The 17,902-nt window shown below is 46.0% G+C and overlaps 1 protein-coding gene across 1 annotated transcript in view; it reads right to left on the reverse strand.

Annotated features, from left to right (window-relative positions):
* Positions 1-17,902, reverse strand: part of IFT81 (intraflagellar transport 81) — a 616,811-nt gene that overhangs the window by 563,997 nt on the left and 34,912 nt on the right. Inside the window, exon 2 of the mRNA XM_069214881.1 lies at positions 9,146-9,310. Coding sequence (XP_069070982.1) covers positions 9,146-9,289 — 144 coding nt within the window. The 5' untranslated portion in view covers positions 9,290-9,310. The remainder of the gene's footprint in view (positions 1-9,145; positions 9,311-17,902) is intronic.

Raw genomic sequence — 17,902 nt, forward strand, 5'->3', positions numbered from 1 at the left:
TAGAAGTGTAATTTCCAAATGGGAAAAAATAACCAGTTCATATTTGGTGTCTTTTGAATTGGGGTGAAAAGCCCTATTTAGTGGTGAAGTTGGGTTTTTGATCACAATTTATCAAATGTCACTTTTAGGACTTTTGTTCCTATTGTGTGGCCTGGGTCACATGACTGGGTGTAACTAGCAGACTTTGTGAACTCCTCCCAGACAGTCACACAATAGAGATATGAGGTGTGCCTGCGTGGGCCATCTGCTGGCATGATGGGGAGCGGGGAGCTCAGCAGACCCACTTATACCTGAATAGCCTGTGCTCTGCCTTCATACAAAGGGCCTAACAAGCCTGCAGTGTCACTTCAGCCAGCTTGGAGCCAGGGCAGGGGAGACAGGACACTCCAAGCACTTCAAACCACTATCTAGAAGCTCCTCCTACCTTCCAGAGCAGGGTTGTAGGATATAAAAGAAGGACCTCAGACACCAACTCTTCAGTACACCTATGGATCTGTGGATATTCTGACCAGAAAACCAAGGACTGCTGTGCTGCTACAAGGATTGCTGTTCAGCTGGACTGCTGCTCTAAAGGAACTGCAGCCCTGCTGTGCTGACATGCTGCTATCTTGCCAGAGGAAGGAGAACTGGACCTGCAACTTAATCTTGAACCCAGGAGCCCAAAGTGACAAAGTGCTAGTCTGCTGGCCTCCTTATCTGAGCCTCAGGAACATAAAAGGCTCCTGGACCAGTGTTCAGCAACCTCCTGACCCCCAAATGGTGCCTCACAGGTCCTTAGAACCTCGTGTGCTTCTCGAGCTCTTGAAATCCAGCTTTAGCTTTAGGATCTTCACGACTGGGCCCGTTTGCACCGGAACCGCTACACGCGGTTTGAAAATCAGCACAAACTACCACCAACCCATCTCTTCACACATCAACATCCACAGCATGTGTGGGACAGCCAACATGAAGCTGCAAGCCACCTGTCTGCAACACCTGGCCTGCTCTTTGTGCAACGCTGACCACAGCCTGCAACACTCTCCTTGCTTCCAGCAACCCTTTTGGCACAAAACCTGAGAAGGTAAAAGTTTAGTGAGACTAATCAGGGACTGTATCTGACTCGCCCCCCATTGCGGTCGGCATGAACTTTTGACCCAGTCCAGTGTAAACAGATAGCCGCAGTTGGCGCTTTATGCTTTTAGGCGCTATATATATATATATTTTTGTTTTAATTCATAACTCTGGTTCCATTGATTGGATTTTACTCCTGTTTTATTTATTAAATTAAGCTCTATTTTACTAACTTGGTGTTGGACCTTTTTGTTTAGTGTTTTCACTGTTTTACTATTTGAAGTGTTGCACAAATACTTTAAACATTACAGCTAAGTTAAGTCTAACTGCTCTGTGCCAAGCTACCATGGAGTTGAGCACAGGTTAATTTGGGGTTTGCTTGACCAGGGCTCACACCCAAGTCAACCAGTAACCCAATTTCTAACTATAGATAAATATATAAAAATTATGTGAGGGGGGCCACCCGGCCCCCTGCAGCTGTCTGAGGCTTTAAACAAATGTGATGTGGGGGCCGCGCAGCCCCAGGGACCGCCACCTCCCCAGGGCACTAATCACAAATATAGTGGGGGCGCCCGGCACCCCCCCCCCAGCCTCAGGAACCACCACCTCCATGGGGCAATGGTCGAGGAGTCATTGATGACCCTGGGGACTCCCACACCAGTGAAGCGTCTCCTGCTATGTCCTGGGGTGCCCACCCCGGGATATAGCTGTTTGTTTTTGCTTGGTAGGCGTTGGCAGCTCCCACCAAGCAAAAGCAAACAAAGTCCACTTTCTACAAGTGAGAGGTGTCACTCTGGAGTTTTTATCTGTCCTCCCTGCACGCAAATAAGCGTGTGGGGAATAAAGAGGAAAACATTGCTCCCGCAAGCAGGGAGCAGCTATTAAAAGCAGCTCCCTGTTTGTGGGAGCAATGAAGCCTCGCACAGAATGTGGGGAGCCAGCTAGGACCGCGGGAGCCTTGAGGCTCTCCCCACGGTCCTGTCACTCTATCGCTCTTTTAGAGAGATTGTCAATACAATGGTCTCTCCATGCAATGACTCCAAAAAGTGACAGCGCACTAAGAAGTCACCTGTGGCATAATGGTTAAGGTCTCAGACCTTTACATTGAAAGTTGAGGGTTCTAGTGCAGGTGTGTCTGTGGTCATTTCCCTACTTTAATTTATTTTCAACTTCAAAATGTTAAGGTTCATAATAAAAGGTTATCTCACGCTTTAATTGACAAATACATTTTTCTTTTCAATTTGTTCAGAAATATCTCATTCTAAAGTATATCACTCACCAAAGCTAAAAAATAAAATAAAAAACCTCTCCCTCCCCCCTCAATTTCTCTTTTTCAATCTCTTTCTCCTACTCACACACCCACTCAGACTCTTACACACCCAGACACAGACCCACTGAAACCCTCACACACCCGCTCATAGACCCAGACAGACACTGATGCACCCACTAAGACACGGAGGCACCCACTGTCACACCAAGACAGACACTTTCACAGCCACTCTCACCCCCAGATACACAGTCTCACACCTATTCTCACATCCAGAGAGACAGGCCGTGGCCAACTCCTGATGTGCACAGCCAAAGAGCTGTGTGGAGCGTCAGGGGGGTGGTTAGGGGATTAGCCACAGGGTCTGGCTGCAGGCCAGGCCCTGAGGCCAACCGCCACCAAGCATGGCGGTGGTTGGATTGACATATAGTTAATTACTATACGTTAATTACCACTGTAAATAACTATATGGCACCCCAGCCATGCAAAGTTAGATGATCAATAATTTTACTGCAGATGTTACAGTGACATTATCAATGATGTTAATAAAGATGTCATGAGTGCTGTAATTTGTGGGGTAATTAGCAGAGCATGGCAAGGCTGTGAGTTATAGTTACTGCGAGTTATAGTGGCCGTGCCACTGACGGCACGAGTCAGTGGCGGCCGGCAGCTTTAGGAGGAAGGGGGGGCGGCCAGGAAGCACGCACACGCACACACACACACACACACTCATTCTTTCCCACACAGACACGCACGCACGCACATCCATTAATAACACTCATAACATTCAAACATGCAAGCACGCACCAAACATTAATTTTAAAAACACACACACTTACCTTAAGCCTCGAGGTCCCAGGAGGGTTGGGACTGCTGCCTTCCCTCATTGGCTGACAGTCACAGCCTTGTCACAGAGTGAGATGGGGTCAGTTTTAAAAAAAACAAGCCCGGGCTCCCACGCTTGTTACAATGCATCCCCCGGGTCAGCCAGGGGCATTGAAATTTGGACCTCAGCCTCCCCAGGATTAATTCATTAAATGCAGGGGGGCTCGGCTCGGCCCAACTGCAGCCCTGGGAATCGCCACCTCCCTGGGACTAATATTTCATGAAATGCGGGGGCGGACCCTCCTCCTCCCCCACTGCAGCCCCGGGGACTGCCACCTCCCTGGGGCAAATATAAATGAGTGCGGGGGAGCCACCTGGCCCCCCTCAGACCTGGGCATCGCCACCTCCTCAAGGTTAATATCTCATTAAATGTGGGGGCCACTGTATGAGGCTGGCCTGGTTTGCAGTGGCTTACAGCTTATACCAGGTCCAGTTATCCCTTATTAGTGAAATGTAGTCAGTGTCTAGAAGCCAGGCTGTCTAGAGGTAGCTGTAGGCACAGCAGCCAAGGCTGAACTAGGAGACATGCAAAGCGCTTGCAATATCACTGTAGGCACACAGTACTCACACACATGAAAGACAATACTCAGTGTTACAAAAATAAAGGTACTTTATTTTAGTGACCCACGGCCAAAAATACTTTGGAGACTATACTCCCTTAAGAGGTAAGTAAATCACACAATATATATACTAGTAACCAAAAACAGGTAAGTACGTAGTAGGAAAACAGTGCAAATAGTGAAAATCACAATAGGTTGCAATGGGCCTAGGGGGAACACAAACCATATACTAAAATAGTGGAATGCGAAAGTTGGTTTCCCACCTAGGCAAGTGTAGTGTGTAGAGGGATGCTGGGAGTGTAAGAAAACACCAAAGGTAAGTAAAATACCCCACACCAGAGCCCAGGAAAGCAGGAGTAAAACACACCAAGATTACTGAAACACACTTGAAGTCCTGATAGAAGATAGTGCAAGAAGCAGAAGAGACTGCAAGACACCAATTATGGATTCCTTGACCTGAAGACCTTTGGAAGAAGGGGACCAAGTCCAAGAAGCACTGAAGAGTCCAGGGAGAACAGGAGCCCCTGCTAACCCGAATGAAGGTGCAAAAGTGGAACCACCGGTGGGAAGAAAAAGTCAGTATTGCACCAAAGAAGACAGATGCGGGTTCCTGGTTGGTGCAGAAGATTTCCCACGCCAGAAGGATGAATGCAGTCTGGTTTGCGCCGCTGGATTCCGCCAACAAGCCTTGGCACACGCAAAGCTCGCAGTTAGTGGAAAATGGCGCTGCCTGGGACTAGGAGAGACCTGGTGAACTCTACCCAGGAGGGAGAGACAGAGAGGGGTCTCAGTAACACAGAGATCACTCAGAAGACCAGGCAGCACACCCAGGAGTCCCACAGTGCGGTGATAAAGGTGGTGCAAATGGAGGCCCACGCAGCACAACACAAAGGATTCCCATGCCGCCGGAGAACTACTCAGGAAGCTGTGTGTCGCAGCATGGAGTGCTGGGGGCCTAACCCGTGCTGTGCACGAAGACCTTCTTGGAAGGTCGCACACAAGCCTTGGCAACTGCAAGTCACGCGTGCACGGGGGTACTGTCTTGCGTGGGAGGCAACCTCTTACCTTCAAAGTTGGATAGCTGGACATTGGGACTGCCGGAATCAATTCAGTCCACCACCCGTGTTGCTGGATCCACGCCTGTCATCGGAGAGAGGTGCCCGCTGAAGCAGGTAAGTGACTCAGTCACTCCATGGGAGATTCCTTCGGTTCTTCTGGTGCAGGCTGAAGACAGGCAGTCCTCTGAGGATGCACAACCTGGAAACTGTTGCAGTTGCTCGCTGGAGATGAAAATACAATGTTGCAGAAGTCATCTTAGCTTCTTTGTTGTAGTTTTGTAGAGTTCCAGGAGGAGTCAGGGGTTGATCCGTTGGTAGAAGATGAAGTAAAGGATGCAGAGGATTCCTGCTGGAGTCTTGCAATCCGAATCTGAGAAAGGCTCAGAGGAGGGACCCTAAATAGCCCTGAGAGGGGGTTGGTCACGTAGCCAGGTAAGCACCTATTAGGAGGGGTCTCTGACGTCACCTGCTGGCACTGGCCACTCAGATGCTCCCAAAGTTCCCTGTCCATCCTAAAAACAAGTTGGCAGAACCCAGGGAACCTCTGGAGGAGCTCTGAACACCACCCCTGGGGTGGTGATGGACAGGGGAGTGGTCACTCCCCTTTCCTTTGTCCAGTTTCACGCCAGAGCAGGGACTGGGATCCCTGAACCAGTGTAGACTGGATTATGCAAGGAGGGCACCATCTGTGCCCTTCAAAGCATTTCCAGATGCTCTGGGAGGATACCCCTCCCATGCCTGTGATGCCTATTTCCAAAGGGAGAGGGTGTAACACCCCTCTCCCAAAGGAAATCCTTTGTTCTCCCTTCGTGGGCTTCAGCAGCTCAAGCAGCAGGAGGACAGAAACCTGTCTGTGAGTTGGCAGCAGCTGGGGCTGCCCATGAAATCCTCAGAATGCTGGTATGGCAGTAATGGGGTTTCACATTGGAGCCCCCAGAGTGAATGGAATTGTAAAACCAGGACTAGAGTCAGTATTGGGGTACAATTCCCAGTTGTTAGACACCTTACATTGCCATATTCGGATTTACCATTGTGAAGCTGTACATAGTTATTGACCTACGTTCAGTGCAAACTTAAAATGGCGTCCACGCACTCACGAAGTCCAGGATAATGGTCCTGGACGATGTGAGGGCACCTCTGCTAGTGCAGGGGTGCCCTCACACACAGGTACTTTCCACCCAGCCTTCAGTGTTAGGAGGCCTGACATATCGATGACTTATAAGTGACCTGGTGCAGTGAAAATGGCTGTGAAATAGTGCATGCCCTATTTCACACAGGCTGCAATGGCAGTCCTGTAGGAGCCTTTGTATCAGCTCCTTATGGGTGACAAAGGAAATCTACAGCCCATAAGGATTCCCTGACTAGGAGGATCCCAGTGACACAGTCAAAACACATTGACAAACAGGCCAAAAATGGGGGTAACCATGCTAGAAAGAGGCTACTTTCCTACAGCCACCCAGTCCCTCCACAGCTCCAGGGTCAGCCACCTACCCTAGGCAAATATAAATGAAGTGCGGGGGCTGCCCGGCACCCCACAGCCCCAGGGACTGCCACCTCCATGGTGCTTTAATCATAATTAAGGGGGGGCATGCTCCCCCACTCACCCTCCCCAGGGACTACCACCTCCCCAGAGCTGTTTAAATTGAAGGATCCCATAATTCCTTGCAAGTCGAGCTTTTTTTAAATTGAAAAATAAATGATCCTGGTGGTGCCCCTAGAAGGGGCAGGGCCACCACCAAGCTCTTTATTTTTAAATAATGTGTGAGGGGCTGCAGGGAGCGCAGCATCCTCCCTAAAACATTAAAAATTGCAGTAAGTCTCCTGGGTCACTGAATTCATGACCCAGGTAGGCTTACTATATTTTTTAAAGCAATCAGCTGGAGTGTGGATACCTCATGTGGTTAATTCTATGGTTGTGTTTTGTGGCTTGAAGAATGTGTAAGAAACACTCAATACCTGATTATGAATAAATGTAGAGCGTCTGAAGGACATAACATTCATACAGAGGATAGTTCCAAGAACTCACCTAAGAAGGCTCCATGTGCTCAATGGCGATTCACATCAGCGCTTTGCTGGACGCAGTTCATTGCCAGACACAGAGCTCCCTCTCCACTTAAGTCACTCCGGCACTTACATGCTCACAATGCCCCACAGAGTTTTCTAGCCAACTGAGGGTAGCACGGAGCACAAGAGGCAGCTGCAGGGTTCCAGAATGGTGTATGGCATGTCAAACTTTAGCTTCTTTATGAACACCATGAATTCTGAATTAGGGATGTAATCCAGCCTTTTAAATTGCTCTATCCAAGACTTTGGTCAGTACAGATGAAATTTATCTGAGTGTCCCAATTCAAAATGCTGCAGCATTTATTCCTGTGATGTCAGCCCTTGTTTAAAGCATATATAAGGCAGAATTCGGAAAGGCAAGGTGCATCACCACACACATGCGCCCTAATTTTTCATTGCCCTCATCACCCATTGCTATTCATTTTTCTCTTCATTCAGATTGGATCTTTCTTTGTGGATTTTTCTGAACTCTGCTTGGATCTGTCAGCTTCTTCCTTCATGCTGTCAGGTGTTTGGTGCCTTGCTTTATTGAACATAGCAGTTGCAAACAGTAAAAATGACAAAATATCCTTAATATGCTTTTTTGGGGGAGGGAGGTGGTTTGATTTATAAAATTCCAATATAATGCTGAGGGAGTCGCCATAGCATGGTGGCCTGCCTGTACTGAATTTTCACAGAGAATGTTCCTACTATGCTTGTGGACCTACTTTCAGTAATAGATTTCAAGAGCTGAGATCTCTAAATATGGTGGTGATTCATTGCTGGGCGAGCTCTTAACTGCCATTGCAAATACACACTAAATGGAGCTCAACACATCAACTTTCTTCTGCAACGGCATGTTTAAACACACTGCCATAAGACCCACATCGCATTCACAAATTGATAGTAATCATGTGAAGTCAGAGCTCTTAGAAGATGTGATGGGACAGAAGTAGTACTTGGATTGACAGTAGCCTCAGGTATGTCGCATCAAAACCCAACAGGAGAGGAGCCTCCACCGGAAAAACACGGAAAAGAGAAGATTTTTCCATTGAAAACACTCACCCACCAGGGTTACCCCTTGGTGGCATGCTTTATCATCGGGTTCCTCCCGTTCCGCTGCGGAACTGGGCATGCTACGACCTACGTGATACATGGGAGCACTTTTACAGGTTTTCAAAGGTTTTTCTGGTTGAGACTCCACTCATGCTGGATTTTGATGTGACATTACTTAGTTATTTAGGAGGGCAGGCCCAGCATTCTATCCTCCTTCTCCCTCTTTTTGTTTTGAGTAGCCTCAGGCAGACACAAGGTAGCAATCGAGCTTGGTATCGACTCAGCTGGAGAGCATCCCAGTTGTTGCCTCAAAACATGACAATGACATTGTTTGTATTAAAGCTAGAACACCTGGTGTTCATTATGCCAGAGGACATACAGCCTACTGGGAAATGGCACTCTACCAGTTGAAGTATTTAAGCTTAACTGAAAAGTGAAGGCCTGTCCCTCCTCCAATACAAGAAGTGTAAAAGCTTGGAATTTGTAAGTGTCTGACCATGTAAAGCAGTGGATGGGAGAACGTGCAGCCTGAATGAGTCTTTTAGACAATTTACCTATGTATGAATACACAGGTCACTGAGTGGTTACAACACTGGTATTTTAAGTGTGCAAATGCATATGATTTCTAGAAAATCATGAGCAACTCAAATGCTTTTTTAGTCGGAAAGTCATTGGTAGCTCATGTTGAAGCATTGTTTAACGCAACCAGTGACACTGCATTCACACATGTTTCGTTCTAAACGCATAGTCAGCTTCTAACTAAAAATATTTTTAAAAAGCAGATGATTTTATTAAAACACATCTTAACTGATCTTATTAATACCTAAATCAGGTATCCTGGGGGCAACAGAGTAGACCTCAAGTAAGAATTAATGTTACCTAATGAAACTATTATCCTTAAAGGAGAAACCACTTTTATACAGTACTTGGAACACAAAATGCTTATGATAATTTACAGAAAATAATAGTCTGAGGGCTTATGGGTCCCATATACCCCGTGAATTGGGGCCACGATCCCCCAGAGGACCACAGGCTAAGAAACGCTTCTCTAGATAAAGGGGGAAAAGTTTTAGGAGTTATGACTCAACAGAGTGTAGTATTTAACTTGATGGTCAGTTATGATTTTTACAATCTTAAAACTGAAGTAAAAAACACACACACATTTGAAAAATCTTCTAGTCCCATATTTGTACTGAATTTACAGATATGATTGTTCTGCGTCTTACCTTTGGATCAATTTCTGCCAAGACATCATTTAGAACTTGTAGAAGCTGCATGGGCTCCAATGAGTCAAACGTGATTAAATTATAGTTCTTCTTGAAAGGATCCTTGTTAAGCTTCTCAACAATGAATTTAATTTGATCACTCATCTTGGTATCAAGAACGCACCCCTATGAACAGATAAACATCTGTTATTAGCACATTGTTCGTAAAATGTGAACTGTTAATTATAAATAAAAAACTAACAATAACAAGACATCTGAGAAGTTCAGAAAAATAGGTGTGCAAATATTTCACCATCATATACTTTTTGGGCATTGTTTTCCACACCTAGACCTGGCTTAAGACAATATTATGAGAATGCCATTTTTTCAAAGCAAATGATTGTCCACTACCTTTTTGGTTTTACTTAAAAACTAAACAAGTTTCTGCTCTCATCTCTGAACGGAGTACATTCACGTAATGAAAGTAAAAAAATATTTACCAAATTTCTGGATGAAAGATATGAAAAAAGCTGACTGGTTAACTTCAATCGACACCCTACTCAATCTATTTGAATAGAAACTTAAAAGATGATCTCATCCAAATACTAATGGATAACTCCAACTTGAGCTCACTCATTGCATTGTGAGATATCTGATAAAGAGCAGCTAGTCACATACCTGGGACAGATGATGGAAAAAGGTAGGAGAAAACAGACAATATGATTGGTTCTCACATTTTCATGTAAGGTTATTGAATAATCGTCAAGAAAATTAAGGTACAGTTTTCCTTAGGATTACAATTATTGTACAGGGATGGATACCTGTACAGATAACCAGACTCAATGTTTCACAGGTTAAGCACAACCTTCAAGATTTTGGAAGTGTTTTTAAAGTAAAAACGTTTTTCTGGTATCAAGCATTAGTTGGTGTGTGAGAAACATTTCCCTGTGTAACAATATATATGTTAATAGCAGCAAGAAAACATGTTGATAAATATGCTTGTATTGTATTGGGAAGAGAAAATAAACTACAACCTTCTGACAGGGCTTGCTTTCGAGAAAAAGAAGACCATCACCTTCATCTCATCTCAAATCACAAAGGGGACGTTTGTTAGTCTATTGGATTTAGACTAATGTGATATCATCAATTATTTGGTTATATAGTAATACGGGTGTGGTAGTAGTATGAAGATCCACAGCCATACGATATGCAGAATGTGCCTGTTCAGACTGAGAGTAGACGAAATGAAAGGAATGTCAAAAATACAGCACTCTTAGTCTGAGTAATAGATTTGAAATTTAGATTTATTAAGGAACTTCCAAAAGGTTCGTACAAGGAGAGAATAAAGTGACCGTTTTTGTCAAATGCAGCAACATAAGTGCACTTCTGAAAATAATCACAGCAGTAGAATAATAATAACCATAGACACAAAGAAAATACACTACTTCAACCATGGATAATATATCTATATGTAGTGGTTATCTATTCATGCACAACGTAAAGATAAAAATAAGAATTAAAAAATGCATCACCATGGGGCTTGACATAGACATAATCTCTTTGCCAGCTTCAAGTTGTGAACCCAAACGACCGCGAAAAGAGAGCTATCCACAATGAGATCCGAGCAAGGCATCCCCTCCCAGAAATGAGTTCTGTCTAACCCTGGTCATCAAGCTTTCCTCTTATATACTTTAAACAAGCTAGAGAGTAGAATTCTAGAAACTATCCCTCCCATACAGTAAGTTGTTGTTCAAACACTGGCTGTACCAGGCCAGGGTTGAAAGAGCACGTTTCTCCCTCACTCCTCCATGTTATGTCCCTGCCTTGGTGAGAAAGAGCGAGAGGAGCGAAAAAGATGTTGCATACGTTGTGTGCAGAAAAATACCTGCACCACCAATATGACAGTGTTTGAAGGTAAGCTAAGCACAAAATGGAGTCAGTGTTCAAGATGGGGCAGTAGTTAAATACAGATAGCATTACAGTGCCAGCCTCTTTAGTGGACCAATATAAAATATAATGAATAAACAGAAGTACAGCTTAAGCAAAAGAACTTGCATGCAGACTGCCAGACGTACAGGCACACAAGTAACACATGCACACAAAAAAATATAGAGGCTCTCACATGCAAGCAATACAGTCTCACACAAAACATATACAGTCAGATAGCACATAGGTAGATCACAGACAAAAGAAAAAAATAAAGGTGTCATCAAGAAAGTGTAAGAGATACAGGTAAGTTGTAGAGAGGTAAATAAGTGTGGCGGGAGAAATAGAGAGTGAAAGTAAAAGAGAGATGTAAGGTGGGAAAGAGATGTACAGCATGAGAAAGTCTTTATTAATTTGCCCGTTCCTATTACGTCCTGCTTCCGCCGGCAACTCCAGTCCCATCTAGTTTTGTAAGCCTGGGCTGGTAAGCAGCCTCGAGTGTCATGGGAAATGTTCACACTTCCTTTTGAACAGGATGGCCGTTGTGCTCCGGATATGGACCTTTATTTATCTTAGCACACAGGCACAATTTGTGCATTTCTGGCTACACTCTATTCAATTTCAACCTCACACAGCCCAAGGTGGACCATGCAACTCTACGTTCGCTCCAGACCGTGCTTCATGGCTCTCCCCGTAGAGTGTGACAATGCAGGACACGGTGGTATGCACAGTTTGGGCGTAGAATGAGCTGTGGAGAACAGCACGCTTGAATTACCTATATGCCCCATCCGTTCTAGTCCTGGGACATCCGTTGATCCCAGCGGCTTCGGAGGCTGGAATGCGAGTGCAACTTCGCTGGCTAAAGCTTACCTCCTTTGGGATGGTGTATCCTGATGACATCTTCATCACCTATCAACATATTTTTCAGGACTCTTCAGTGCCCCTTCTGGATGCAATGACTTATTACCAGTTCTGAGAGTCTCTGAACCTCCATGACACCTTCCTGCAAGCCCCTCCTTTGTTTAAGGTACTTGAGGAAATGCTCACTACCCCCTCACCGTGAAGACTGATCACACACATTTACACTAGTATGCCACGGACAACACTGATTAAAGTTGTCTCTGCTCGACAAATCTGGTCGGAAGATATCAATGTGGAGATCAGGGAGGAACTGTGGTCCTTTTACAGTACTCAATCTAAGGCCCTATCCCTGAATTACAGGCTGTGGGTGATCCACTTCAAGGTTTTACACAGAATTTATCACCACAGACATGACTACAGCGAGTGGGTCTAGTAGAGGAAATGCACTGCACGCAGACTTCCTGCGTTTGGCATGGGAGTGCCCCGAGATCCGTGACTTCTGGGCAGTGGTATTTAAGGATAGCACTAGCATTACTGCCCATGCTCCAGACTTTACGGACTTTACAGACTTTAGCGGATACAGCCTCACCCTAGATAGCGCTTCGATGCCTTTGGGCCGGAATGTGCTTTATAAATACTCAATACATACATACATACGTCCCTTGTTGCCCTACTGAGCTTTGTAAAGGAGACTCCCCCAGAGGCCTGCTGACTAATGGCAATGCTACTGCTGCTGGAGAAGCGTAGGGTGGCGATGCATTGTGGTAGACGACGAGCTCCCACAAGGAACAGTTGGTTGCATGATGCAGCGCTTTGTCAAGAACTGCTGGACGCGTACTGGGAGCTAGTGCCAGTCCGCTCCCGCCCTAAAGACATTTGGGGCCACTTGACAAGTTATCTTAGGTAGCTTGATGACTCGTTGGAGGATCTACTAGGTCATGACAGCTCCACCCCCCCTAGTCTGCACCTACATTCACGCCCCCCTCTCATAATGATGTCCTGCCTCTATGCCCAGCTACGCCTGGCAGATGCTCTAACCACCAGAGCTGTAGGTGTGCTGAATCCAAATGTTGTCATCTAGCAAGAGGTGGACTTCACGGAGTGGCAGTGTTATTGGTTACTCTTTGGTTACCTTCCCCTTATTCCATACTTCCCTCCCTCAACCTTCCCTCCCTCCCCATCCTGTCTACCCAGTCTTTTATTGCATTTTTGTACAACTGTGATAAAAGAATCACTATGTAATGCACCGGCTTAAAGATGCAATATGTACTGATGTTCTTGTATGTTAGAAAACTCAATAAGTACAATTAAAAAGAGTTTGTACCAAATTGCTTGTGTGTTTACTCATTTAGTCTGGGTGTCCATTTCCCAGTAAATGTGTGTGTGCTAGGTAACTGATAATAGCATGTGCTGTTGGTTGAATGTAGGGCAGATGTTGCTTCAACAAAACAGAAAGTTAGAAAGAAAAGAAAAGTGAGGACATAACTGCAACTCATGCGCTAGTTTGGGTGAAAATTGAGCACCCACTATCATTTGCATGGGGTTCAGTAAAGCTATCAGAATTGGAAATACATGTGAACGTGACGTTTTCACTGAGTGAGAGCTGCGTATGCCGACCATTTGTGCTATTTTACCCCTCCCATCCTTGATGTGCAGCAGGTCTTACTCGGTGACAATTCAAAAGATAAACCCACAAAGGGAAACTCGTAACTACACTGTAAATTCCCATTTCAGACACTATAGGAGTTTGCACGCGAAATGGAAAAGTGTCCCTGTTGTAGTCCATCCTTCTAGGAGCCAGTTAATAAAAAGCAAGGGTGAATGTGAAAGTATAAGAGTTTTAGTAATATGTCAGAAAGCAAGCAAGACAGACTCTTAGAATGAATGAGTCTTAGGAAGTGAGCGAGAAAAGGAACATGTCTGATAAAGTGTATTTGGAACACCAATGTCGCACATATATTTAAGGTCAGGACCAAGACCATGGCTGGAATGGGGGAAACTTTTTGGGGTAGGAGACGGTTGAGAAGGATCTTAAAGCGTGTACAAGAGGCTCAGTCTGAACTCTGTATGTGACTGCAAAGTGACAAGCTGCAGTTCATGGAGTCAGCAGTCTGCTAACTTTAATCAGACAGCAAAGTAGATCTTTTATTTGACTGTCAGCCTAGGTTGTGTACAGCCAGTTACTATTAACAACCCATCAGTAACTCAGATTACACAACTGCAGCATGTTATTTAGATATCCATATGTTTTTTAGATATTTTAACATAATACCTGTAAGGAAATGGCTCCCTGTTGCAATTACCCCCCCCACCTTTTGCCTGATACTGATGCTGACTTGACTGAGAAGTGTGCTGGGACCCTGCTAACCAGGCCACAGCACCAGTGTTCTTTCACCTAAAATGTACCATTGTCTCCACAATTGGCACAACCCTGGCACCCAGGTAAGTCCCTTGTAACTGGTACCCCTGGTACCAAGGGCCCTGATGCCAGGGAAGGTCTCTAAGGGCTGCAGCATGTCTTATGCCACCCTAGGGACCCCTCACTCAGCACAGACACACTGCTTGCCAGCTTGTGTGTGCTGGTGGGGAGAAAATGATTAAGTCGACATGGCACTCCCCTCAGGGTGCCATGCCAACCTCACACTGCCTGTGGCATAGGTAAATCACCCCTCTAGCAGACCTTACAGTCCTAAGGCAGGGTGCACTATGCCACAGGTGATGGCATAGGTGCATGAGCACTATGCCCCTACAGTGTCTAAGCAAAACCTTAGACATTGTAAGTGCAGGGTAGCCATAAGAGTATATGGTCTGGGAGTCTGTCAAAAACGAACTCCACAGCTCCATAATGGCTACACTGAATACTGGGAAGTTTGGTATCAAACTTCTCAGAATAATAAACCCACACTGATGCCAGTGTTGGATTTATTAAAAAATGCACACAGAGGGCATCTTAGAGATGCCCCCTATATTTTACCCAATTGTTCAGTGCAGGACTGACTGGTCTGTGCCAGCCTGCTGCTGAGACACGAGTTTCTGACCCCATGTGGTGAGGGCCTTTGTGCTCTCGGAGGACAGAAACAAAAGCCTGCTCTGGGTGGAGGTGCTTCACACCTCCCCCTGCAGGAACTGTAACACCTAGCAGTGAGCCTCAAAGGCTCAGGCTACGTGTTACAATAGCCCAGGGCACTCCAGCTAGTGGAGATGCCCGCCCCCTGGACACAGCCCCCACTTTTGGCGGCAAGTCCAGGGGAGATAATGAGAAAAACAAGGAGGAGTCACCCACCAGTCAGGACAGCCCCTAAGGTGTCCTGAGCTGAGGTGACCCCTGCCTTTTGAAATCCTCCATCTTGATTTTGGAGGATTCCCCCAATAGGAATAGGGATGTGCCCCCCACCCCTCAGGGAGGAGGCACAGAGAGGGTGTAGCCACCCTCAAGGACAGTAGCCATTGGCTACTGCCCTCCCAGACCTAAACACACCCCTAAACTGAGTATTTAGAGGCTCCCAGAACCTAGGTAACTAGATTCCTGCAACCTAAGACGAAGAAGGACTGCTGAGCTGAAAAACCTGCAGAGAAGACGGAGACACCAACTGCTTTGGCCCCAGCTCTACCGGCCTGTCTCCCCACTTCAAAAGAACTGCTACAGCGATGCGTTCCACAGGGTCCATCGACCTCTGAAGCCTCAGAGGACTACCCTGCATCTAAAAGGACCAAGAACTCCCGAGGACAGCGGCTCTGCTCCAAAGAAGAAACATCTTTGCAACAAAGAAGCAACTTTTAAAGAACACACGTTTCCCGCCGGAAGCGTGAGACTTTGCACTCTGCACCCGACGCCCCCGTCTCGACTTGTGGAGAACCAACACTACAGGGAGGACTCCCAGGCAACTGCGAGCCCGTGAGTAGCCAGAGTTGACCCCCCGAGCCCCCATAGCGACGCCTGCAGAGGGAATCCAGAGGCTCCCCCTGACCGCGACTGCCTGCTTCTAAGAACCCAACGCCTGGTAAGGACACTGCACCCGCAGCCCCCAGGACCTGAAGGATCCGACCTCCAGTGCAGAAGCACCCCCAGGGGGCCCTCTCCCTTGCCCAGGTGGTGGCTACCCCGAGGAGCTCCCCCCCTTGCCTGCCTGTTTCGCTGAAGAGACCCCTGGGTCTCCCACTGAACTCCATTGCAAATCCGACGCCTGTTTGCACTCTGCACCCGGCCGCCCCCGTGCCGCTGAGGGTGTACTTTTTGTGCTGACTTGTGTCCCCCCCGGTGCCCTACAAAACCCCCCTGGTCTGCCCTCCGAAGACGCGGGTACTTACCTGCTGGGAGACTGGAACCGGGGCACCCCCTTCTCCATTGAAGCCTATGTGTTTTGGGCACCACTTTGACCTCTGCACCTGACTGGGCCTGAGCTGCTGGTGTGGTAACTTTGGGGTTGCCCTGAACCCCCAACGGTGGGCTACCTTGGACCCAACTTTGAACCCTGTAGGTGGTTTACTAACCTGCAAAACTAACAAACACTTACCTCCCCCAGGAACTGTTGAAAATTGCAGTGTCCAGTTTTAAAATAGCTTATTGCTATTTGTGTGAAAATTGTATATGCTATTTTACTAATTCAAAGTTCCTAAAGTTCCTCAGTGAAATACCTTTCATTTAAAGTATTGTTTGTAAATCTTGAACCTGTGGTTCTTAAAATAAACTAAGAAAATATATTTTTCTATATAAAAACCTATTGGGCTGGAATTGTCTGAGTGTGTGTTCCTCATTTATTGCCTGTGTGTGTACAACAAATGCTTAACACTACCCTCTGATATTCCTACTGCTCGGCCACACTACCACAAAATAGAGCATTAGAATTATCTCTTTTTGCCACTATCTTACCTCTAAGGGGAACCCTTGGACTCTGTGCATGCTATATCTTACTTTGAAATAGTACATACAGAGCCAACTTCCTACATTGGTGGATCAGCGGTGGGGTACAAGACTTTGCATTTGCTGGACTACTCAGCCAATACCTGTTCACACAACTAAATTCCAAAAATTGTCATTAGAAACTGATTTTTGAAATTTGAGCTATTTTTTTAATTTTTTTAAAGTCCTGCTAGGGCCTTGTGTTAGTCCCTGTTAGCATTTATTTTAGAGTTTAAAAGTTTTGTAAACGTTTGGATTAAGTTCTAGGGATAGTTTTAGATTCTTAAAAAGTATCCCAACTTTTAGAGAAATAATGTCTACTGCAGAAGAGATGGTGGTGGAGCTCAACCTCACCCCTTAGGAGCTCAACCTCACCCCTTACCTGCATCTTAGGATGTCAGAGTTAAGGACTCTTTGCAAAATCAAAAAGATAAAAACTGTATCAAACCCTAACAAAGTACAGCTCCAGGAGCTCCTGGCAGAGTTTGCTAGAGACAACCCCTCTGAAGATACCCTTACAGAGGGGGAAGCTAGTGATGGGGAGGAAAATTTCCCACCTCCACTCCTAGTTAGGGAGAACAGGGTTACTCCAACCCTGACTCCACTAGTGATAGTCAGAGATGCTGCTTCTCCCACAGGGGAGTCCAGCAACTCTGGAAGCATTGAGGGCAGCCTCAATGAAGATGACCTCCTGTTAGCCAGGATGGCAAAAAGATTGGCTTTAGAGAAACAGCTCCTAGCCATAGAAAGGGAAAGAAAAGAGATGGGTTTAGCTCCCATCAATGGTGGCAGCAACTTAAATAGGGTCAGAGAAACTACTGACATGCTAAAACTCCCCAAAGGGATTGTAACAAAATATGAAGATGGTGATGATATCACCAAATGGTTCACAGTTTTTGAGAGGGCTTGTGCAACCAGAAAAGTAAACAGATCTCACTGGGGAGCTCTCCTTAGGGAAATGTTCACTGGAAAGTGTAGGGATAGGCTCCTCACACTCTCTGGTAAAGATGCAGAATCCTATGACCTCATGAAGGCTACCCTGATTGAGGGCTTTGGATTCTCCACTGAGGAGTACAGGATTAGGTTCAGGG

The sequence above is a fragment of the Pleurodeles waltl genome, chromosome 11 (assembly GCF_031143425.1).
Source record: "Pleurodeles waltl isolate 20211129_DDA chromosome 11, aPleWal1.hap1.20221129, whole genome shotgun sequence".
NCBI classification, from domain to species: Eukaryota; Metazoa; Chordata; class Amphibia; order Caudata; family Salamandridae; genus Pleurodeles; species Pleurodeles waltl.